The 25,192-nt window shown below is 36.6% G+C and overlaps 2 protein-coding genes and 1 long non-coding RNA gene across 4 annotated transcripts in view; 2 read left to right on the top strand and 1 right to left on the bottom strand.

Annotated features, from left to right (window-relative positions):
* Positions 1-6,456: 6,456 nt before the first annotated feature.
* On the top strand, positions 6,457-7,851 carry LOC138139457 (QRFP-like peptide receptor). Its single transcript, XM_069059743.1, has 2 exons — positions 6,457-6,774; positions 6,823-7,851. Exons 1-2 carry the CDS (start codon positions 6,478-6,480, stop codon positions 7,729-7,731), a joined length of 1,206 nt encoding a protein of 401 aa, XP_068915844.1. The 5' UTR covers positions 6,457-6,477; the 3' UTR covers positions 7,732-7,851.
* Positions 7,852-9,698: 1,847 nt separating this feature from the next.
* Positions 9,699-25,192, top strand: LOC138139469 (uncharacterized). The gene is made up of 3 exons (XR_011162301.1): positions 9,699-9,911; positions 24,435-24,519; positions 24,582-25,192. It is a non-coding gene; the product is annotated as an uncharacterized lncRNA (long non-coding RNA).
* The window catches only part of lov (jim lovell), a 106,841-nt gene continuing 93,843 nt past the window's right edge, over positions 12,195-25,192 (bottom strand). For both annotated transcript variants that reach the window (XM_069059719.1, XM_069059720.1), the window contains 4 exons: positions 18,782-19,344; positions 18,190-18,713; positions 15,405-15,527; positions 12,195-15,352 (listed from right to left, as the gene is read on the bottom strand). In XM_069059719.1, coding sequence (XP_068915820.1) covers positions 14,748-15,352; positions 15,405-15,527; positions 18,190-18,713; positions 18,782-19,344 — 1,815 coding nt within the window. In that variant the 3' untranslated portion in view covers positions 12,195-14,747. The remainder of the gene's footprint in view (positions 15,353-15,404; positions 15,528-18,189; positions 18,714-18,781; positions 19,345-25,192) is intronic.

Consider the following 25,192-nt stretch of genomic DNA (forward strand, 5'->3'; position numbering starts at 1 on the left):
AAAGAATTTATTAGACCCATAATGCGAAACATAAGCAACACTTGACGCGATTATGATATCTCCAATAAATAAATTTAGATTGTCAAAATGCCTGATAATAGCAGTACTTCTGGGTAAGTACTGATTGCAAACAAAGGACGTAGCCTTGTGCGACATATCTAATGACAGATGGCGATCGTACGGATGGGTGCCCGTAAATGTCATTCGGGATGGGATTTTTACGTCGTGTTTATTGCGTTTTGATTGAAAATAAAATATTTGCAGAAACTGCTATTTATGCGTATGATTTTATGTAAATTTTTTACTTGTTCTTGCTATTACATGTTTGGGGCAGATCTTCTGCTTTTTTCACTACCGCGAGTAGAAATTAGTTTCTGAGATGACAGAATTAGCAAATTATTTCCAAGGTAAATAATTTTTTAAAGAATTCCCTAGGGGGGTTTCATTATGAATCAAATAAAAATAGGAAATTGTAAGAAATGGTACAGGTTTATTAAAGTTAAAATGGTAGCACTTGCTGCTTCAGTTATTTCTTCAAATTCTTCTACAGAAAAGTCATCGACATCCATCTTTTATCATCAACTATATAGCTATAGCTTTTACCCACGGCTTTGCCCGCAAATTTCAGAATGTTTTAAAATTATGTTTCTACTTTCATGTATTGCTATAAACGCAGTAATTTCAATATGAAGTTTGTCTTTTTACGAAGAATAATTAAAACTTTACTGTAGACTACTTTTTTCTTCGACTATATAAACAAAAAAATCAATACGATAAGAAACTAACACTATGATCACTTACCAATTCATAAAAATACGCCAACATAACACTTTTATTTGCAGTTGTAACCTTATTTAGATCTTCCTATTGTTTGATTGTCTCGTTTGATTTCAGATACCTGCCTTTTGATTTTTCCAGTATTAAGCTATTTGAAGCTTGTTCTGCTTCATTTAAGACATCTTCCGGTAAAACACAATCATACAAACACATTTTGCGAAATTGCTACTTTTATAAACAACCAAATGTAACTATGACACCTGAAAATATCATGCAAACGCGATTTCCAACTAGAAAAAACTTTTTTTGTGCTTAACAGTCTTAAAAATGATAATAGGGGTTGCTTTTTGTGGGTGTCAAGCGGCGAAAGTGACGAGGCGGCAGCGGAGTTCCTCCCCGCGGTCAGAAATTTTCAGGTCTTGTAGCAGGTAGTGAACGGTAAGGGATTAGCACTGGTGATAAGAATGATCCGGTAATTAGGAATTACATTACCTTTCCTAAAATATTAAATTAAATATTTGCTTATAAGAAGACATACTTCTTGCGACCAATGATTAAAACCATTTCTTTTTTGGTGGGATGCAGGAGTAAATCTCACTTATAAATAAGCCCATTTCAAAGTAAAATTTTTAGTTTAATTATTTCTTTAAAAACGTCACCATGGAAACTGAGTGAAAAAGGCAAACTTGTAGTGAATGGTGCAAAATTTCGTCAAGCCAGAAAGTTATGTAATAAGTGATAACCGTATACGTTGGAGATGTAAAACCCTATGGCCAGTCTTAAAAAAAAACTCACTGTATACTCATATCATCTACATAAATAGAGTACAATTTGTAAATGCCGTATGTCATTTTATTTTACCCTTGTAAATAAAATTGTTTCTCCCTGGCATCAGTGTATTTATTACCAATTTCAAGCAAAATACTCGTCATTATAATCTAGTCCTACCTATCGCAGTAATCCCCGATAACCTCGGGAGGAACTCGTCCGTTAAAAAGGGTTATGCAGGTAAAGAAGTGAACACCGGGAGGAACTCGGATACGCCCAGTGACGATATACACAGAGGATGAAATAGGGGTGAAGCTGCGAATTTGACTGTATTTCCAACTCGAAAAAACTGTCTTTTTTTCTTAACAGGGTTGAAAATCGTATTAGGGGTTGGTTTTTGTAAAATTAAACTAGACAGTAATTTTCTTCTTGTTTTGAAGATCAAGTGTACAAAATTTCATCAAGATCGGAGTAAAACTGTAGATTTGCATACGAAATATACAAACAAACAGACATTCAGTTTTATACACTTATATATATAAATTTTTTTTAATTCATGTGGCTACTAATTATTTTAAAATTAATAAATGTGTTTGTAGTTCGTATCTCAAAGATAAAATTTATGCCTTTTGTTATAAATAAATATTATGAATTTTATTGGGGTGTAAGTTGGTTGGGTTTGTCATACGCTGGAAAAATTTCTTACATAATGGATAAGTGGTTAGCGTAAAATTCCATTCGCTATTTTTATGGTTTGGAAAGAATAAAAAAAAACACCAAATCGATTAGGTATTGTTTTTGTTTAACAAACGTCATAGAGATTACATAGTAGCGGAACGGCACAGGAAAATATTCAAAATTGTTATCTATAACGATACGTCAAAGATTCGCCTGTAACAAATCTTTCAGAAAATTTGAATTTTAGCAATAACTAGGTATCTACTTTAATTCTGATGAAGATTAGGATTAGGATATTTGAAAGAAGTCATTTTTTATTTGAACTCCTAACACAACTCTTTGGTTCGTGAAAGAAATATTTTCAAAGAACAGGTTGAATGTATTTTGTTTCTAGCTTGAAAGATGGAATCTTGTTGCAGCGTTCAATATAAATTTAAAGAAGTAAGGACAACGACTTGCAGTTGGAAAGGCAAATGAGTGAAGGCGACATTATTCAAAGAATTTATTAACAATAAATCAATTCTGAATAACAGAAATACGAGTACTTTATAAAATATAAAATATTTCTTCTAATTTATCATCACTTGAATGTTGTATTGTTCCAAGGATTGACGCTGCATTACCCCGTTGCACTGCAATACTTATTCTTTGGATCAAATAAGAAGTTCTGAGGAATCTCATGAATTCTTTTTTTCCGCATCATCACCCCAAGAATCGATAGTCTCAATAGCAATAGGTACAAAATAGTAATTATTATTATTAGTCTCCGCGGTTACGTGTTTTGATTTCTTTACATTTTGTAGGCGAGCTTTTTTTTGAGAATAATCGAATATACAGGTGTCCCAGAACTCGGGGATCAAACTTACAGTGCGTGTTCCTTGGTGATAACTGAAAGCAATAGCGTTTAAAAAAAAGGACAGGGTATAATCGATTTTTTGTAATGAATAATTAAAGTTGACCAATCAGAAGGACGCTGTTAATTTGAATTTCACGTAAATTTAACCAACGGTTTGAATTGCCTAGCAAGCAAGGGATAATTTAATAAAACGAGCTCGCCTATTCCTTCAGATGAAAGGTGGTAATTTGGAACATTTGTTATAAATTATTCTTTTTATTTTGCATGTTTCTTATTTCATTTGTTGCATTCTACATCGTTTGATTATAAAATTTGATCTTAAATTTTTACTAATAATGATGCTAAAATAAATAGTTAAATAAATAGTTCAATCCAGTTTTGTCTTCTGTCTTTCAGAATTGCCACTATGCTTGATCTGTTGTTCAAAACCTACGTGTAACTCCAGCTTTTTTTGCAATGTCAAGAATGTTCCTAAAAGTCTTTTCTTTCATTTCGACGATGACGAGTCCCGCTCATGTAGCCGCGCTAATACGTTCCAGATGCAGAGTGTATACACAGGAGTCAGGATAAATTTCTTGTGATTCCGATTCACTTCACAGGCCCTGCATATTTCACTTTTTACTAAGATTTTTAAGGTATCTAGTAATATTACTCACTTAACGCTACGTCGCCATTTTACCTTCCATCAACAAAGGTTCAATTCATCATATCCCTCCCGTCAATTTCCCATACCTCTGAAGGTTACAATTGCTTTGGAAATTTTCACTTATAACAAACCATATTTCATTCTTTGCCGGAAGAAGAAACTTCTTGCGTTCTCTGATTTAGATTCTATACATTTGTTCACCTGCCTTTGGCGAAATTATCCCATTTTTGGTTATTTCAAAAGTAGCTGTCACTTTTGACGTCTGTTTCGACAAGTTGACCAGATAAATATTGAAAATAATTTTATTATTCATCGAATTATACGTTGCTTGGCAATTGAGGGAAGGTACTGAATTTTCTCATAAAGGGAAAATTAAATCGAGCTCTATTGGTCAATTTGATTAATTCATAACTAAAAAGCTGTTGCACCCTGAATATTTTTCTAAACGTTTTTTACCTTCATTACCATCAAGGACTATACAGTTTCAATTTGATCCGCGAGTTCTGGACACCTGTATGATTGAGCCAATGTATCAGTGCATGTTACATCCCATAAAAGAGGTTTGCCACATAACCAGGAAATTAAAGTTACCGTCTGGTCTTTTGTTGTCTTTTCTATAGTATCAATTTGGTTCTCGTATCAAAGGAATTTCAGCAGATGTTAGAGCTCGTTTAACAAGGTCGTTGATCATTTCATGACGTGTTCTTCTTCCAGCACTTCTGTAGCATGATAGACCATGATGGCCCAATTTGTCGACAATTTCGCCTCACATGGGTGAGGAACACACATTGGAATACCAAGTCGTAAACAAATTAAAATTCTGAAAGATTGATTATCTGAAAACGTACCTAAACTTGTAGCAGGGAGTGCATGTAGCCAAGTTCCAGATTCTTTTTCTTGAAGAGCTAATAAACGGGCTTGGTCTTTGTCTGAAGATAATAACGTTTTGTATGAAATATTTTGGATTTTTTCTTTCCAAATTTTCTGATTATAAGGCGTTGGAATTTCCAAAGGTTTCATGGTAGTAATTAAACTTAAATTTAAAATTGCTTCTTCATTAGATGGATTATTTAGTTGTGAAATTAAGTTTGGAAGTATAAGTGAGGATAACTGATTAAAAGAGTTCCAAGATCCAAGAAACGCCGGATAGAATTAATTATTTTACTTTTATATTATCCCTTAGAAAAAATTCGAGCAAGTAAATAATTACATAGAATGAAGAAAATTTTCCACCCTACAAAAACAATGCAAAGAGCCCTTGCGAAGGTAAAACACAGAAGAAAACTCTCCGTTGGCAAGTTTCAGGTAATATACAAGTGTGGTTCATTATTTGTTATTTCTCACCAGGTAAATAAATATTATAATGTCTGAGAAAATTGCTATTAAAGCTGTCAAAGATGAAAGAGAAATATCATAAAATTATATAACATAGACATTTACCTTCACGAGGACTCTCCTTGACAATCAAAACATTCGAATAGTTCAATCAAGTTTAGATATCAATGCAGTTGTTTTAGAGCTTAATACATTTGGAATAACGATATTGACACCTTTAGTCAGAAATTCTTTGTTTCTATACCTTGAGTTTCTCTCGATCGTGGTTGGAAAAATGAGTACTGGGAAAGCACTCCTTTAATCTTGGGAATCAACAGTACATACTGAAAAATAAATTGTCGAATAAGGAGATGCTCTAATATTTTGAAACGGTATAATGGATAATATGGTGGAAATCCAGTAAGTAGAAATGTTGCCCAAACACAACTCCACCTTACTCTTGAATTTACACTTTCTATTTACTTGAAAGTATTGCATATTGCATCTTGCATCTCAACACTCTGTTCACCTGACCGTCAGTCATACTTCTGTCATAACTCTTCTTGCTTAAGTGGTTGCACAAAATATTTGAAGAGCTGGTAAATTCCTGTTACTACTTCGCTCATAATTACATTTCTTACATCGACAAGCCCTTCAGAGAACTTGATTGGTAAATTTCACCCAACGTCTTCTATGACAGGGCTCGTAACTAATAAACCACCCTTATAATTCCCACTTCTCTTAATTTGTCGTTTCTTAATTATAAGGCTGTCGTGTTAAATTACAAGAACAAAAGGAAGAAGAAACTTTCATTTTTTAAGCGTTTTTTCAAAATTATTTTTAATTATAAGTTATAATAACACAACAAGTGGTATGGTTATTATCTACGAGTGACACCGAATCCGTAGGACAAATTGAATGTGCTGCTTAGGTATCACGAGTCATATTATCGATTTAGTTTAGTTTAGAGTTTAGGAGATGAAAAAATATAAGGAATAAACAAATGAGAAACATTTATAGCCAATTAAAATCGATGAAAAGAATCTTATGACATATAAATTACATTCTCAAATAGGTATGTGTTTTTGAAAACCTTTTTTTCTTTTGTCTGTTATTACTGATTAGATAATTCATAATTCCCTTTTCGACTACACGTTTGACTCTTATCACAATTCTTCCTTGATACATTGTCTGTAATAAAATCCTCAATTGTTGATCAGTCTGCTTTGCTATCATCGCTTTATTGCTCGGCAAACCCAATCTGCCGCCATTGTCAACACTAATATCTCGACGAAATCAACATAACAAATCACTGTTTTCAATATTTACACGCAGATTAAACAAAACGACATGAATCTTTATTAAATAACTGGCACACTATCGGTAAATTTTACGCAACGTCACCTCTCCACTCATTCCGACCGCAGCCTTCGCACTAATGCCACTAATCGCCTTCAATTCGGACACGATTTCAAATAATTCATCTAATGTGACCAAGTACAATGCCTACGTCCTGTTTTCGGACCATGTGCGGATCGTCTTCCTTTCCATCTTCGTCGTGGTGACGGCCGTGTCTCTTGGGGGCAACTTCGCCGCCATCTACTCCACCACTAAACGCAACTACAGGTACCTCCAGAAGACTTGCATCATATCTTTGGCCTTGTCCGACATCTTGGGCACCGTGGCCATAGCTGCCATCAACATGGTGGATCTTGCCCAAGACGTAATGGTTTGGGTAAGTTGTCGGTGTGGTGTGGTACTTCATTCAAGAGAAATGTTGTAGCCTTTAGGTGATTTCCTGTGTCGTTTCTTGCCGATGTGTCAGATGACCGGGATCTTGGCAAGCTCTTTTGCTCTGGTGTTTATTGCGATAGACCGGTACCGAAACGTCGTGCATGCGTTGAGCAAGAGATGGAACCCTAGATTGTGCTTCTGTTTGGGTGGTGCTGCGATCCTCTGGTTGGCGAGTTTTGGGATTTCTTATCCGATCTACCATTACTTCTGGTACTTTCCTCTTAAAGTTGTTAACGAAAACGAAGAACTTGAAACGATATATGTCTGCATGATGATGGTAAAGAAAGAAACTCAACGAGACTACTACCTTTACATGGTTATCATAATATTTCTTCCTCTCTTTTTTGTCTTCATGTGGTTCTATTATAAGATCGCCTTGTTAATTTGGAAGCATAGAAAACCCCTTTCTATCAAATTCAACAACAAAAGCCAAGCTGAAAACTCGTCGTCCACCAGTAGAAATTTTTCGGAAGTAAAAGACCCCAAGAAACCCAAAACCCAAGATGAAATCAGGATGGAGCGGAAGATCAGGACTTTTAAAATAATCATTGTTTTAATGGTGGTGTTCATCGCGTGCCGATTTCCATATTTCGGCATTCAAATTTATAAATCTGTACACAGTACAGACATTTGTATGGAAACCCTTTGGTACCTCAGCTTCTCGTTCATGGCTCTTCACATCGTCAACTGTTTCTTAAACCCTCTTCTCTACACTTTTCTTAATTTTACTCTTCAGATATGGTTCAAGGTCAAGAGAAGTTTGAGGTGCTTGCTTTTAGAGATATGTTGCACTTCCGAGTTTGAAAATTTCGAAAAAGAAAATCCTTTCGTAATTGAAGATTATGAAAAAAACAAGAAGAGCTGGAAGGTGAGATTTGAGGATCAGAAAAGATATTGATGAGTATAAAAATATGTATATCTAATACCTAAGTAATTTTTGAAAATATTTCTTATTTGTTAACGTGTTGTATGTTGTATGAGCAATTTAATAAGTAAATAAATCATCAGCACTGTTGTGTTTGTGTTTTTGTTTTACAATCATTATTCAAAACGCAAATGAAGTTGATTTTAGACTTGTTCGAATCTGTACAATTAGAAGCCGAATCCAGAATGTGGCCGTAGGTGTACTTGTACTAACAGTAGACAGTAATGATAATATCAAATAAGGTTTCCTGGATTTTATTCAAGGTTTCTCAATATTTTTGCAGAAATCTTACAAGGACGAGCTAAAAAATTACGCAAACTATATCGTAGATACATTTAAAAACGAAATTCAGTTTTTATGTCCGGCGTATTATGTAGTTATTTACATTAGAGTACGATAGGTGTATTTTCCAGCGCGACAACTAGGTTTCAGGCTCGAGGCGAAGCCGAAAGCTGAAAAATGTAATCGAAATTATAACTGAAATCAGCAAATAAGAGAAATTTTAATAATAGTGTCTTTGGATTTTTTAATAGAGTAAAAGAGTATTCTTGTTAACATACCTAGTAATTTTTTGAAACCTTTAACTACTCGTAACTAATAGGTACAGTTGTTGGAAATGGCTCGTTGGTACAGTAGGTAATTCCATAGATTAAAGCAGTAATTAGTCCTTTAACTGCAATTCTCGTTACTTAACTTTTTTAATAATCATTTAATAGAGTGAGTTCAAATCGAGAAGTAGATATGTACAGGGTGTCCCAAAAATGGCGTACTAACGGTGCACTACGGTGTAGAAGAGACTACCGTAAACGTCAGAAAAATGTTAAAAAAATTCTATTGGACTTATTTGCTGATTTGGCAGTCTTTGAAAGCAGCATTTAACAGGTAAATTATTTCAAAATATATTTATTAAATTGTCATGACAGCTACTTCTAATCGTACACATTATCACAAAGTACAAGATTACTCACTACCAATATCTAATCCTGCATAATAGAGAATTTAGAAGCTTTGGAAATCGAAAAAATTATTTTAAATCCACTACGGTAACGTTGCATGGTAATGTTGTACGAGTACATCTTTGTTTACATTGTATTACCATTATTAGGCAGAATATAGCCTAACGGAGTTCGTTTCGGCTCAGGGACGCGGGGGTCGCGGGTTCAATTCCGACCCAGGGCGAAATTTAAAAAAAAGGCTATATTCTGTCTCGTGATTCGGAAGTCACGTTAAGCCATTGGTCCCAGTCTATTGAGTTGGTCATCATGCCCCTCATAGATTTGTAAACCAGTCCTAGACTGTGTAACACATTTTTCTATTACTTGATAGTATTATCCGTAATAGTGTATGTACTCCGGCAAAATTGCCGTGCCGCCGGGTGGAAGTGGGATACGAAAGAATAATAAAAATTAATTCTTTTGTCTGAAAAATTTTTTCCATATTTTTTTCGTGTACATTTCAACATCCTCGATACGGTAGTAAGTAGTTAGTACGCCATTTTTGGGACAGCCTGTATATAGTACCTATAGTGTTTTTATTTTTATAAGGAATTTTGACTTAAGCCATAAAATAAGTCAACCGAACAAAGACCCTATTCTGAGTAATACCCCAGGTTTTTTTTTGTCCGAGACCGTCTAGTGATTGACAGACACAATATAACAAAAAATTTCTTTAAGTAGGGTCTTTGTTCGGTTTATTTATGGCTTAAATATAAAACACTATAATTTACGTCATAATCAAGCGACTTAGGCACCACGTGATGTCTAGGTTTCATTTTGAAAGCACTCTAGTAATAGATGAAAACGGTTCGCATATTTAGCAAAAATACAAAATTAACACGTTTATTTTGCGTGATTGCAATTTCTGGTTTTTCTTCACTTTTGTATCATTTCTCGTATTCGCTGTTTAACATTTTAGTACTTTTTTTGGTAACGATTGGCAGTAAATCCGTTGGTAGCAGATGTCATAAGTCTAAGTGTTAGATTCCGCCAGTAATACAAATTTAAATTGCTTTTATTATATCGTTCCATTTAGTGTGATTGTTTAGATTTAGAACAAAGTGAAAGAATGTGGTTGATCCTGTTTCCTGTTTTTCTCGTCTCTGTTCCTGAGAACTTCCCGGACCACTTCAAACTTCCACCACATCATCCGACAAGGTACCTAGATGTTTCTTATATTATCGCCAGTAAGGATCCGAAACAAATAAATCCCGTGTCCCGTTTTAAAAGTATCTTGAGTTGCAATAAGGTAAAATCAAAAGAATGTAATTAATTCCTTGTATCTGCAAGAGTTTAAAAGCAAGGTCGGTCGGGCGCCATCTATAAGGCAGAAGCTCAAATTCCAGGGGCTCCCGTTCTCTTAGCAGAGTTCTTTTAAAAGTCGTCGTAAAGTCAGTGCCTCTCAAACTTTTTTCAACCATTGTCCCCTAAACGGTTATTCTACCCTAAACCACTGACCTCTATAACATGGACTGCGTGTACAGTACTCCCTGCCACAGCAAAAGTGAAGCAAAAAAGTCGGCCATCTTTGTAGTCCCACACTGGAAACTTTTAGTTTTACACCAAAATGCTGTTGGCGGCAGATTTAGTGGCATCGCTGATATCGTATCGGTATCGTAGTCACATGCACGGAAATTTGTGGAAGTTATTTAAAAATACGGCTCCATCATGAAGCTGCTAAGAAAGTGAGCAGCTTCACAAAAGCTTAATTAGGAAAAAATTGTCACGACTTGTAATATTTAGTAATCAGTAATTAATGTTCATTGTAAGAATCTTTATTTTGTTAATATTGTTACTCCCTCTGTTTAAATTACAAGTTTGTTCCTTTCCAATGTTCTGTTTATTTATTATTTTGAAAATTTTTATATGGAGTGGCAACGATAAATTTTACATTCAGTTTTTATGCCAACTTCAAAAATATGAAAAAAATGCTGTTGCAAATAATAATTTTCCAACCCATACAGTGGACACAACTTCAAAATAGTGTATAACTGTATCCAATAAAATTTGTACTAGGGTTGCAAGGCTAAGATAATTTCATTCTTTACATTTTAAAGTGATTGTCGGGGCGTAGAGCCACCCCCCTCCTTTCAGAACCGAGAACCACCCCTGCGTGGGTGAAGAGAGAGATTTGAGACGACAGTACCGAGATGGACTCAGGGTAGAACAGTCAGAGTCACAAGTCAGAAGTCATTCTTACCCAACATCTCGAGTACGGTCGTACGGTCCAAAGAATTGTATAAATGTAAATAAAGGTTTTACACAAAGCGATACGGTGTGTCAGTTCACGCGCGCCTACAGTCAAACCAGTGAAGCCTCCATTAGGCTGAGCAAACCCAGGAGCCCCATTTGGTTCCGAGCAATTCCTGGAGCCCCCATTAGGCCCCAAACAGTGATACTCCTGATTTTCTTTTTAATACGTCTGTATTCTTTTTCCAATAGTCTTCGCTTTGCTTTTTCCTTTTGAATTTGACTTTTCATCTTCTCTACAAGGTTTTTATTTTCATGGTGAATTTTTCTCGATACCTTTATAATCCCCTCTCTTACGGTGGACGATCTTGATAAATTATTTACAACTAAAATGTAATCGGTAACAATCTAATGTATAACGAAAAATGTTTATACATGAATCTTAACAATTATATCGGTTACTGGCGTGGAAAACTGTAAAAGTTAGGTTATATTTAACTCGTTCCCAACAACGTCTTTTATCTATGCCCAACAACGAGCACAACACCATATATCTATTAACTAGTCAACAGTCAGTGTCAACCACAGGTGTCAACGTCAAACGTCAGTGAACTCCGGTGAAACGCAGGAGAGAATTCAGTTAACAACTGGACAAAAAGAAAGTTACTAAAAACTGAGACTAGCAATATGGCCGACTTTTTTGCTTCACTTTTGAAACATAGCATCCTCGGTCCATGTTATAGAGGTCAGTGCCCTAAACGTCGTGCTAAAATCAAATAACCAAATAACACTGCATTCTCCCCAGAAAATCAACCGGCAACGTTGTGTAGTTAAATTTGATTGGTCCTGGCATCCTAGTAATAGTACACTTGGTGTAATTTTGTTTTCACCAACTTAATTCAACAGGTGGTGGTCTTTTAATTTTGCCACGGCCTTTACTTATGTTTTTTTTTAATAAAAATTGTCTTTGTTTAAAATTTGCCTGGATAAACTGAGCCACTTTCAACTGAAATAGGAAAACTAACAAAAACAGTATCGTCGCTGCAACAATCTTCTTATAAATAGGACAATTTGAACATTGTAAGGCCCGCAGCAAAGTGTAAACGTTTTTGAAATTAAAAATTTCTTTTTCACAAGTTTTTAGATTAATTATTTGTCTTTACTTTGTTTGTTTGTTTCAAAATAAAAAGGTGGATTTAGGTTTTTTGGGAAGCCTCTTTCGTACGAGGGCTAGGGAAACATTGAAAAACGTCGTTTTCACGAAGCTTTATTAATTTTATTTTAACATCATCAAAAACTAGGCCTACCTAAATATCAAATATCTATTTTGTATAATGTATGTACCTACATATTTATAATACAATGTTCTTATTATATGTGCTGTAAAATGCACATTTGTCATATAGTAACACCTCGTACGAGGCAAAATAGTTAGTTACTGTGTCCCAGCAACGAACTAGTTTGCTAACAATCTATATTTGTATACTGTGCTCCATTTGGTATACATTGTGATTATTTACTTTCGTTATTCGTCGATTTGTAAAATAAATCTCTATGGATATTGTTTTAATTTACCCTGTTTTAACTTGATTCCGCGAGAAACCCACAACTGAAAACTGAAACTGAAAAGTACGAGGTGCCCGAGCTTCACACTTTTTCATCATCATTTTTTAACATATTTAATCTTATCTATTGTAATTATTTTTTTTACAAATTGCACCATTTACAGATTGCAACATTAAATTTTATACACAATTATGCCAAGGATACGTTCCTTTTCAGAATTCCGAAAATTCTTTTACACATCTAAAAAACGAACGAATTTCGAAAATATTGCACTCGAGTATTTTTCGGTACTGCTGCTGAGGGGACAACTCAAATACCCTGCATCGGCGGATTATTAATTAACGTACTTTTTTTTACTTTTTTTACTCATCAATATTGTCTATTTTGTGCTTGTGCATAACTAAACGAATAAATAAAAAAACAGTGCTTAACTAAACAGAAACCTAACTAACTAACAGGTGCTCTAACTATACACAAAAGGAACTCACAAAAAATAGTTAAAATTCTACCTGCAAAGAATTAATAATACTTTCATAGGAATGTCTGTGTGTCATATGTACAACTTAACATTAAAATTACCAGCACCATTTCCTTTATTTACTGTATCATAATCTCTGTGGAGCATAGAGGGAAGGTTCCGGAGGTCGTCGCGACCGGACCGTCCCTCCACGGGCTAATTATAATATCTGAACAACTCAAGGAACTCTGAAGCGCAAAATCATAAATAAAAGCGAAACATAAAAAATAATACTATAAGTGCACAACCTTCGTCGATAAGTTTTTTTTTTCATTCGAAAAGAGTAGGAAATCGAGGGAATTCAATAAATAAACAGAAGAATAGTGGTAACATATATCTCACTTGAAGACGGGACCGTCAAACGTCTGTCAGGACACAAAAGCCGCCATCTGCCAGTCCCGTCCCGTACTACTACTAAATATATCTAACAAATGTCGAGCCGCATGGGCTGTTATCACATTTTATCAAGAATCCTAATTTACATTATTATTTTTTTCTTTAAATATAATACAATCAGCGACTGAAGAACAAAAGGAAAGAATCACACAGAGTAAGAATCCTATCTGAAATTATTATCCTAGTGATGTGTCATCGAGTTTGTATGATTCGAATTTGAAACTGCAAGTTTTTGAACTCACTAGTACCCTGCAATGGACGTAATGGAACAGAATCCAAGTGCTCGAAGTGCACCCAAGCGGTGATAGTGCGAATCATAACCGACTCAAGTAAGAAAATAGTTATCACAAAAATGCGGGCGTCACGCTAGCGTGACCATGTCGAGATGAAAAGCGGTTGAATTTCACTTGCAGCCAAAGTTTTAAGAGAGAAGATTTGTACATTGGTTTTTCTTTTGTTGACCGTATACCTAGAATGACCTAAATTTATACAGCGCAAATGTCTCATTTGCAATAACACACCGAATTTGCTCTACATTAGTTCAGAATCTTATGTATACATACACTAAGTCAACACATAGTTTTTTGTACAAACGTTTTATGTATTTTTTTGTCTTGCAGGTTTTCTTTTTGTTTGCATGTCTAAAGGCTTGTCCGGTAGGTTTGTTTGTAATTTTCCTAGACCGCTTTTTCAATCATCTTGCCAAAACACGAAACCAGGTGAGAATATCGAATAAATAATAACAATCACAACGTTGAGAGTCAACAAATAAATTTCAGTCGGTTCCAACGTTTTCATAGTATCAACGATTAACTGCTGTAAATTGTATAAAAATCTGTATAATAGTCTGTATTATTGGGTCAGGTTACAAAAATACTGAAAGTAGCGTTTCTGTAGAACAAAATATTCTGTTATATCATTATAATCTGTTACTGTACAAACTTGCGTAAAAAATTACTGTTACTAATATCGCAGTTGAGAATTGTTTTGGGGGCCCGGGGGTTACCCGGGCCGAGGAGCTGTGAACAGAAAACCTTGTATATCATAGAAATACATCTTCGGTCAATAAAAATCTGTATATGTATTAAAATATGCGAGGAACTGTAAAGTGGTAGTCTGTAAATAATAAACTGTCAATTGTTGGAACGTTGGCAATATGATATATCAGTCTTATAAAAAATCGAATTGTCACTGAAGCCTTCAGTGAGAATTCGAGCGAACATCTTTCTAATACCGGAAACGAATGAGAAAAATTAGGAAGCACGTACAGCTTATTAGTCTAAGAAACAACATTTAAACAACGAAAAAGAATCAACCGCGACCCCTTAGTCCTGCCCGTTCTGCTGAACCAGCTCCCGCCGGTCGTCCACCGTGAGCGCCGGCGGTCTGAACATGTCCTCGTCGTCCATCTCCTTCTTCACCCTTTCGCCCTTGCAGTCGTCGTCGACCTGCTGCTGGGCCCCGTAGTGATCCCTGCTCTTCTCGCTCTGTGGCAGCAGGTGGATCATGCTGACGGGAATGGGGAACCCCGTGCCGAAGTCCGGGTAGAAGTTGTGCGCGAAAGGGTTGAACACCGGCGGCTGGGGGTGCTCTTCGGTGCTGGAGGGCCGCGTGTTCGGCTGGATAGCTTCGTTGTCCCGGTCGCTCTTGCACGAGTTGTTGTTGTTGTTGCCCATGCTGAGGATGTCCATTGAGGGCGCCGGCCCCCCGATGCAGTCCTTCCGCAACTGCTCCAGCTTCAGGCTCTTACCGTACTTGCCGCGGACGTACATCAGCAGCGAGTTGTAGGGGATGCCGAAGATGCGCGACGCCTGGCTCGTCGTCATCTTCTTGTTCCACACGTGTTGGAGGGCTTCGGTCAGTTCGGCGTTGGTCCACGAGCGCGGGGGGCCGCCGCGAGGGGCCGAGTGCTGGCCCTTGGGGCGCCCCACTGAAACCGCCCTGTTAATAAAACTGAAGGCGAAAGCTTCGACGAGACTTACTCTTTTTCTTGACGAAGAGCTGAGAGTCGGGGGTGGTCCGCGGGTCCGTCAAGTCGAACAGGGGATTCCTGCAGCCGTCGAGTCCAGGAGGGAACAGTCCTAGGGGCGAATCCAAGCCGAAAACTGGAAAAAGAATCTGATGTAATTTTTTTATAATAATATAATCTTCAAATGGAAAAAACCCAACGTAGGTTGGTGACGACAAGTTACTCTAAAAGCCGTATAGATTGGTGTGAGATGGATTACCCCCATATATCGGGTGTTTTTTAAAATGTCACCTCAAAGTTGGCGTTGAAAAGTCGATTGTGAACGCGCCACTCGTCAGTCTGCAGAGTAAAAACACAAACAATGCGAAAAGTGAGGTTAGATTTAAATAGCTGATCCGTGATCTGTAATCCGTGGTGCGTTCACACTTGACTCTTCAACGCCTACTTTGAGGTGAATTTTAAAAAACAAACGATAAGATATAGGTACAGAAAGCAGAACAAAGCATAGATTTTGAGAGAAGGATGGTCAGGAGAATAAGTGGGAGAAAAATCAAATAACAATGGTACTTTTGACCCAGTAAATGTATGCTGGGTGAATAGGAAGGAAGCAACAAGATATACATGAGAAGATACATGAATGAAAAAAAAAGTAAAGAAAAAAGGAAAGGATAAAACGAATTGTAGATGAGTTATAGACATAAAGAAAGAAATGTAGAAATAAGGAGTATAGGTACAGAATTATTATAAATGATTGTAGTCGAAACAGGCCATGAAATTTTTGCCGCTTTCATGTAAACTGTCAATTTTTGTCGCTGCCACTGTCATTTTTTAAGTGAAAAGTGCGGTGATGAGAATTTTATTTATTTTTTTGAAATTAACGATTGAATCCAAAAATATTGAGTTGTTTTGCAACCAATTCTAAAAATACTGAGTTGTTTTGCATCCAATTTAACTCCTGTGTGTGAACGGTGTGTACTCACTTATTCACATCATTTTGATGTTTTTTATATGAAGCGGCAACCATAAATTTTACTAACTATTCAGTTTTTACGCCTACTTGGACTACAGTTATATATTTACAATAACCCTCTGTATAATGTGGAATATTTAGAACTAATAGTAAAGGAAATCGGTAGAATTAGATTTTTTGGGGAAATTGGAATCGTTATGTTGTATCGTTATTAGCATTCATTGTCGTTTTTGCTTTAAAACCTCCCGGTATGTATCTATTTATCCGTAATTCTCTGAGTTAATGCATCTATGGTCGATCGCCGTGTACGAGTCCCTGAATTATTTATGGCTTGCGTGAAACTCCTCCGGTATTTCTTATAATTATTACGAAAATAAAATTTTATCCCCATGGATAATTCAGGGGGGAGAAAAAACCGTCTTTAATAAGTACATGAATCCTCATTAAAAATATATCGCTCCTATTCAACAGAGAAGTTCCAACTTCATTTTCAATAAATCAGCGCGTCCTCCATTATTCATCCGACTCGAGAAAAAATAACACTAAATACGTAAGAATAATAAAACGCCGAGCAGGCTATAGAGACGTAGCAAAATGACAGTTGGATCAAATATGCATCACGTGATCGTCGCTTGACCAATCACACCATCATTAATCATGACGTGACCGCGATAATCGAATCGATTCGCTGCCGTTTAGTTGGCATTTTTTGAACGGTGTGCGAAACGAGGAGTTAGAAATCGATCATTAATTTGATTGATTGATCGACCGATCTATCGATCAAATCTTGGCCGCATCAATCAATACTTCTGGTCAGAGTGAGGTTATGTAAGGGCGGAAAAGTTTTTTGAGGTTATGTGAGAGAAAAACTTGAGACGCGGTGCTTTCTATTTTAGCTCGGTTTGCAAAAAGCGAAAAGTGTTTCTATTAAGCATGAAGTGTACTTGTCGGTTATAATTACATTTGAATAAAAAGATAAATAATTAAAGAAAACGTCGATAATCATCACATGAAGTGTGAATGTTTTTACAAAGTGGTCATCAAAGCATAAAATTACAATGACATTAGGGTTTCCAATTTTTTGCTTTATTTATTTTTACAGAAAACTGAAGCTTTTTTATCGAGTGAAATATGAACGACAGTTTTAATTTATTAACGTAGTTAGTTAAAAGAAACACAAATATAGGAAATATTAAATAACTTATTTTTATATCGCCCAATTAAGAGTTTTCATTCGAATCATTCAATTAATCTAAATAGCATATTTTTCACTTTTTGCAAAATGTAAAGAAAACAAAAAATGTTTGTATTATATGACAGGAGACTAAAGAGCATCTTTTCACCCTGAGTGTTAGTGTATTGGACTAGTGCAGCGAGGGCAATAATTACAAGAGGGATGAAAATGGCACTTTAGAACCCTGGTATGCAAGTAGTAGTTTTTACACAACACGATACAACAAAACAGGGCACACTGGATTTTTCTTCACTTTTGTTCTCAGAACGTCTTGTACTTGTTTTTCAACAGTACTTTTCGTTTTCTTGTTTTTTATTTTGTTTGGAAAAATATTTGAACCTCGTAATTATTCTCGCCCTGTAGGAGGCGTGCAAGAAGTGATAAATGCTTCACATACGGGGTGGTCACAAACGCATAAACAACAATAATGTATTCACACTCCCGCAACGGCAACCGCGCTCGATCATCCATCAAGCCATCGATAATAACAATATTCAATTACCGCGGCATTTTCGTGTTGGCCGAATGAGTCACACTCGTCGATTTCCTAGTGATTTGCAAGCAACGAAGAAAAAACTTCCCGCAAAAACTTACATTTACTCTGCGGAGGAGTCATGGTAAGTGCGGAAACTGACGGCATGGGTGGGAACGGTAGAGGCGAGTGGCTATCAATTTCTTGTTTCATGTTGAGAGTGGGCTGCAGACTAACAGGTGGCGAGGATCTGAACTCCTTGGCGCCGCTGCCCATGCTCAGGTCGATCTCGGGACTCCCCGACGGGTCTGGCGTCCGGATCTTGTCCTCCTCTTTGTGCCTGTCCTCCCTGACGGGCTTCTTCACGCTCAGGTTCTCGGGGGCGGGATCGTCGGAGGGCGGCGGGGACGGTTTCGTCAAGTCCTGGGGGCCGCACATCTCGCCCGACCGCCGCCGGGGTCTGGCCTGTTTCCGTCGAGGGATTGGGGACTGGCACTCGGGCCTGGGGAGAAGGGACTCGGGGAACGACAGCCTGGACATGTGGGGCAGCTTCACCGAGGGTTCGTAGTTGGAGGGGCAGGATAAGGGCGAGAAGGGCGACGAGCGCTCTCCTGGCGTCCGGACGGTGATCCCCGGCGTCGGGAACCTGGAGCAATGATTAATATTTAACGAGGCTCGCACGGGATCGTCGTCTAAATCCGATTGATCATTTACCTGCCGAAGTAGCTCCTTTCGAACTCGTTGGGCGACGTGGAGGGCGTGGGCGTCTGGTTGATGATGGAGGTGGACTCCTTGTCCACGCCGAAGGGGTCCTGGTTGGCGAGGCCGCGCACCTGCAGGCTCTCCGCGGCCTTGATCAGGCTCTGGAGCTGTTCCTGTACGACGCTGATTTCGCCCTTGTACATGAAGTCTACGATGGCTTGCACTTCCCACCCGCTGAAGTCCTTCAGGACGATGACCGGGTGCTTGCAGGGGTTCTCCGAGAATATCCGCTGGAAGAAGGGCGAGCAGGCGCTGAGCACCACCTTGTGGGCGCGGACCGACGTCTCGGCGCACACCAACGTCACGTCTACCAGAGTCTCGGCCTGGAGGAGGGCGTCGAACGCCGCCAGGATGTGCGTCTGATGGTTGTTCCATCTCAGCGAGTAGTGGGACTGGGTCATCTTGCCCGAAGTTAAGGTCAAGCTTGGGGTCTGGGTTTTGCCGGAGTTTCTCTTGGAGGTCGGCGTCAGACCACGGTCGTCATTCTCTTTCGTCTCCTCCGGAATTTTGAATTTCTGCAAAAACGAACTAGTGGTGAAACAAGAACAAAAACGATGGAACTATATGGGGTGGTTCACGAAATATTTTACTAGCACTCAATGTGTTCCTTGCAGTTGCAAAAGACACCCCATATGTTCCTAATTAAATCAAATATAGCAAGATTATCTGAAAACAACAATAGTAACGATGACAACAATAATGACAATTACACTAACTACAACGACAATGAATGAAGTATACAGGGTGTATCTAAAATGCGTGTGTTAATTTTAACAGGTAGTAGAGCTTGTTAAATGAAACGTTTTTTCTATTTGAATTTTTTGCGAAAAACCGTTACAAATTGATTTAAAATGTGGGATAAATTAGGCATCAAAATGTATATACAGGGTGTTTTTGAAGTTGAGGTGTTCCTTTTAACATGTGATAGTATGCGTTGTTCTAAAGAGTTTTAGCCAAAGTCACCTTAGTAAAATGTGTACGGCAATGAAAATACAATAAGTTAATTTTTTTGAAATTTTTGAAACCGGTCCTGCTCAAATTTGCGCTGATTTGTTAGAAATTAGAATTGACAAAAAAAAAATCAAATGACCATGGACGTTAATCAAAAATTCTGTCAGAGGTGTCATCTAATTAGTCGGAATGGCTTTATCATTACGAAAATAATGAGCTCACAGATATGTTGCTAATGTAGGTATGGGCAATGTTATCAAGTTCTCAGAATGCAGCTGCGGCGTCCAGAGAGTACGCAGAGCGATTTCCAGAAAAACACCATCCTGGGCCACGTCAGTTATTAATCTAGTACAGCGGAGAAATAGACAGGACCGTACTCAAAATTTTAGAAAACAATAAAAATATACAATCAATTATCTCCGTTAATACAAACATTTTACTAAGAAGATTTAGGCTAAAATTCTTAAGAATAATGTATAGTATCTCGTGTTACGAGGAACGCCTCAACTTCGAAAACACCCTGTAGTATTTTTACCCCTAATAGAAATATTGACTAAAATCATAAATCACACCAACAAAGAAGCAGTTTACAATTCACTTACAGATAAGAAACCGGTCATTTTTGCCGCCAAATATTTGGCTGAGATTATTTAACACCCCACCATAAATTACCGGATGGGGTGTTTTAAGATTGTTTCTTTGTTGGTGTGATTTCTGATTTTAGTCAATATTTCTACTAGGGATAAAAATACTATACCTGCCTATGGGTAAGGGTTACAAAAAAATAGAGACTAGTTAATCACACAAAACGACTCGTTTGGTAAAAATTGGGGGGCAAAAAATCTTTGAAAATGTTTGCGAATTTTGCAAAATGTTATAGAGAAAAGTTTCATGAATTGGCGAGTTCTTCCAATGGTTAAAATTACCACCCGTATTTCAGATACACCCTGTATATTAAAAAAATAAATAAAACAAAATAAAGACATGACTGTCACCTTTTTTGTTCAAGAAACAAAAACAAAAACTACAAGCAGTGATACTTAGCTGGTTTTGGGTTTTATCGTTGACATGTACGAGGTGGAATATAAAATTTTAAGTAAGAAAAATATTTTTTTTTATATAAGATGCTAATCCGGTTGACACTTTGGTTCTAATTTACACTAGAGGTAATTTCATGTTTTATAATGTGCGCCCATTACTCTTCATATTCTGCTCGAATAAAATTGTTTATTTTTAAACCTAAGAAAAAAATAATATTGGTTGAAAAATATCTCTGTTGAAAATTTGTGCATTGATTACGTTAGATATAGGTCGAAAAATTGCAAAGAGAAAATTGATTTTTTTAAAGAGTTGCAAATTTAGATGACGCTTTATTTCGTTGGGAGATATATCCTACATGTTTTAGAGCGCGCAACAATTTGCACCGAGCGGCACGGTCAAACATTAACAAACATCACCACCTGACGGAAAAAACGTGCGAATTCCGTCGTTGGTTTCCAACCCGGGGATCGATTCCTCCGCGGGGTCAATCCCGTTTTTCCCCTGCCGCATACACAAATCATGTAAACAATTAACCGATCAAAATTCATATTAAATTCCTAGAATAAAACTCATATGAAGGGAGTCACGAAGGACCTATCCGAGACATGCAAGGCCTTAGTCGCGTGCGTATGTGACATATTCGCGCACGTACCCCATAATCGCTTATTAGAGTCCGATTCGATAACAGTTTTATAACGTCGAAAGTGCACAATCGATACTAACATGTCTCTCTCCTGTTTTCGTTATTTCTTTACTTGGGAATCTTACCCCGTTAGTCCGGACACAAACACAACAGTTTAATTTGCGGGTACGTACCGGCATTATAATTACGCCATTAAGTATTGACATTGATGATTTCAGTATTTAATTGGCCGATCGATACCACATAAAAGGAGGATTATCATTTATTAAACGAACAGAGGTCTTTCTATTTTCGTGATGATTAACGGGAGCCATTACACATAAGTTACCAACTTTACAAGCATCAGACTTATTTACATATTTTATATTATCGTGAACACACGGAATTCGGTAATACACATAAATTACGAATTTATCAACGGTCGGACAGGACCGGGAACGACTTCGCGACCACCTGTGTATCGCAGAAGCCTGCCAAAAATATGTAGAGTCATAACATGTTACTTTAGATGTCGATTGAAGAAAAGTAAAGAAAAAATGGAAATATTGTAAGACATGACTAAAAGAGTAGATTATCTCATTAAGAGTAGAAGTGACTCTTTTTATGCTAAGCCCAGAGACTGATGAGCAACTGGGCGAAGCACAAAAAGACCTACTCTGAATGACGACTAGTGTTACACCACAGTGGCACCGGTTAAATATTGGGTAATAATTTCGTTATTTCGCTTTTTTAGAGGCTTTTTTTAATAGGGACTATATCATTCATTACTTTATAAACCAATAAGAATCTTTGATTTTCTTTAGTTACCATGTATTACAGCGGTTATTGTAGTAACCAGGGCGATTTCGAATATACGAACCTTTGTATATTCGAATATACCAACCTTTGTATTTTCGCTCGCCACCTTAACTTACAAAATTTTTTTCGCTAACCGTCACATCAACGTCACATCAAATCGCTCTGCTACTGAATGCGCCCAGTCGATTTCGGGAACCTGTTTATTTATTTATTTATTTATTTATTTAATTCATGATATAGTCTACCCGTATACAACTCGAGGATGGAAAATTCTCGTTTACTCGACGTGTTACCGGAAACACCACTCGATCTACGATCTCGTGGTGTTTCCGGGCAACACGTCTCGTATAATCGAGAATTTTCAATCCTCTAGTTGTATAATATATGATAATTTAATAACTAAATATCTCTGCTTCAAATGACCTTACTTTTGACTCGGTCAAGCCGCCTGTGGACATTTCAACTCCTAGTGTTTCAAGTCGCGATTTTCGACCGCTTGAAGATAAATTATACATATTTTGAATCAAAATGGTCCAAGACTGCAATAATGAAGTATTATAATTTCGTCAATTAATTCTTGTTTTATTTGTGAGAAAATTAATATACTGGTTAGGCCCTTACAAAATATGTATAGGGTATCCAATTTTGAAACTTTATTTTGTTGTTGTCTTTTTCTGATATTAAATCTAACAAAATACTTCTTTCTTTTTCACGTATCAAAGAAGTAAAATTGTTGGTTTAACCCCAAATATTATCAGCAACAAGAATATACAGAGTGTAATATAACGGATGCCATCATAACCATCATATTTTTATCCTATTCCTGATCCAAATTGAAAAGGCAACACAGGAAACAAAATGGTTCTAAATAATTCTATAAACAGTGGTAATAATTAATACTTTTTATCGGGGACCCATTGATGGGCGATGGTCCAATTATGGTCCATTCTTTGTTAAGGCAAGATCTAGCAAATTATATTCGTTTTAAAATTCCAGCGTAGCTTCGTTTTTGGACGAGACGGAACCATGACCCACAATGCTCGAATAAACATTAATTATATACAAGAACAATTCGGCAAAAATTGGATTGGCACATGGGAACTAATCCAGCAGTCAGCTCGTTCTCCAGATCTGTCTCCTCTGGATTTCTTTCCTTGAGAATACTTACATATTTAAGATAAACTACATCTTACTTGCCCAGACAGCATCGAAATCTTGAGGCAACGAATTATTAATGCTTGCAGTGTATCAGGGTCTATTTAAACCCTACTAAGACCGTAACATTAACGTTACGTTGTCGGTTGCAAAAAGATGTCAGCTACGCATAGACCACTACAGTTTGAGCAATACAGGCAGTATTGTGTATTGTATTGAGGTAAAAAGCACCGGAAGAATTCCAATTTTAAAATTAAATGATGGTTTAGAGGTAGCTAAGTTTTTTCTTATAAGTTATTTAATAAATAAATTTGATTTTTTGTTTTCGAAAATAATCGAAAATAATCAGTTAAAAGAACTATTGCCTTTAAAAACAGAAAGCAAACCATCACCCATCAGTGGGTCCACAGCAGAACGTGTAATTTATTACTTCTGTTTAAATTGACGATGTTTCCTGTGTCGCGTATGGCGAAGATTGCCGCTATGATGGCGTATTTTTTTTTCCATTACACCCTGTATAAGACATAATTTAATGACAGCATAAGAGTTTAAAAATCACTTTTTAATTTTGAAACAGTTTCAAGGGATCTACGAGTACAATAACTTTTTTTCATTTAAAAAATAATCAAAATCTTTTTATTCCTGAATGATTAACAGAATGTTTATGACAACCTCTTTAACATGCTCAACGGTTTTTATTTTTCCATTATGGTCTGTATGATCTTTAGGGAATTTTTGTGTGTAGGTTTTTTTAATAAAGTTAAAAGTACAGAACAAATTATTGTAGTACCTATTAAGAAAATACATACTCAGACAGTGTCAACTCCGATGACCTTAAGACATACTTTTTTTTTTAAATATGTACATATATTCGTGTATACATTGTCAAGAAGACTGAAAAAAAAGCAATATGATTATGGTTAAAAAATGAAAAGTTTAGCTGATTATTGGTTAGTAATCAGTAAATGCACTGAAGTTCCGATAAGATCTTTCCTCGTTTACGATTTCAATTTTCAGGTTGCATCTTGTCCCAAAATTGTACGTTTATGTATTCGCCAGAGAAATAATTGTAACAAGATATTGCACGATCTTGCGCCGCAAGGTAAGTAAAGAATCTGCTTCAATTGCCTCAAGTTATTAACCTCTGCCTCTGTTTTTTTAAAGGTCGTCTAAACATTAATTTCGTGATTTCTGCCATTTAAAACATGTAAAGTTGCTCGGAAAAGATTTAAATCATTATCGTACAGAGAGTACAGCTATAAAAGAAAGCTGAATGCTAATTGGCTATGCAATTCAATACGCTACTTAGCATTCGCACACTTTATTAATAAAATAATTGCGATTGGATCTTATTGGTGTCTTTTGATGTCATGAATCATCCATCTAAGCTGCTTGACGATTCTGAATACTAGTGGCTCCAACGGTTTGTAGTTGTTTATGGACACCTGTACAATTAATTTCACAACAAATTACACCATACTGGATTTAGCTGCTTAAATTCAACCATTTTTGTCACGTATAGAAATGTTTACTAGAGATGTCAACTGAGCTAATAAATGGACAGCTAAAAAAAATCTTGGCAAAGATTGTAAATACATATTTTGATTCCTGTCTCATTGCTGGTTTAATTTACACTTTTAGACAATATTTCTTCGGGCTTTTTAACATTGTCTAGCACTATGTGAATAAAGAATTTAATGCCTGTATAATCAATATTATTATAAAAATAAAATTAATTAACTGAATTTAATTCTTAAACATTAGTTTAATTAACA

The sequence above is a fragment of the Tenebrio molitor genome, chromosome 9, assembly GCF_963966145.1.
Source record: "Tenebrio molitor chromosome 9, icTenMoli1.1, whole genome shotgun sequence".
Lineage (NCBI taxonomy): Eukaryota > Metazoa > Arthropoda > Insecta > Coleoptera > Tenebrionidae > Tenebrio > Tenebrio molitor.

Excerpts from the sequence above, each read along its gene's own strand:
- LOC138139457 (XM_069059743.1), top strand. The coding sequence starts at position 6,478 with ATGCCACTAATCGCCTTCAATTCGGACACGATTTCAAATAATTCATCT. Across the intron at positions 6,775-6,822 it reads CCCAAGACGTAATGGTTTGG|CCTTTAGGTGATTTCCTGTG; the intron begins GTAAGTTGTCGG and ends GAAATGTTGTAG.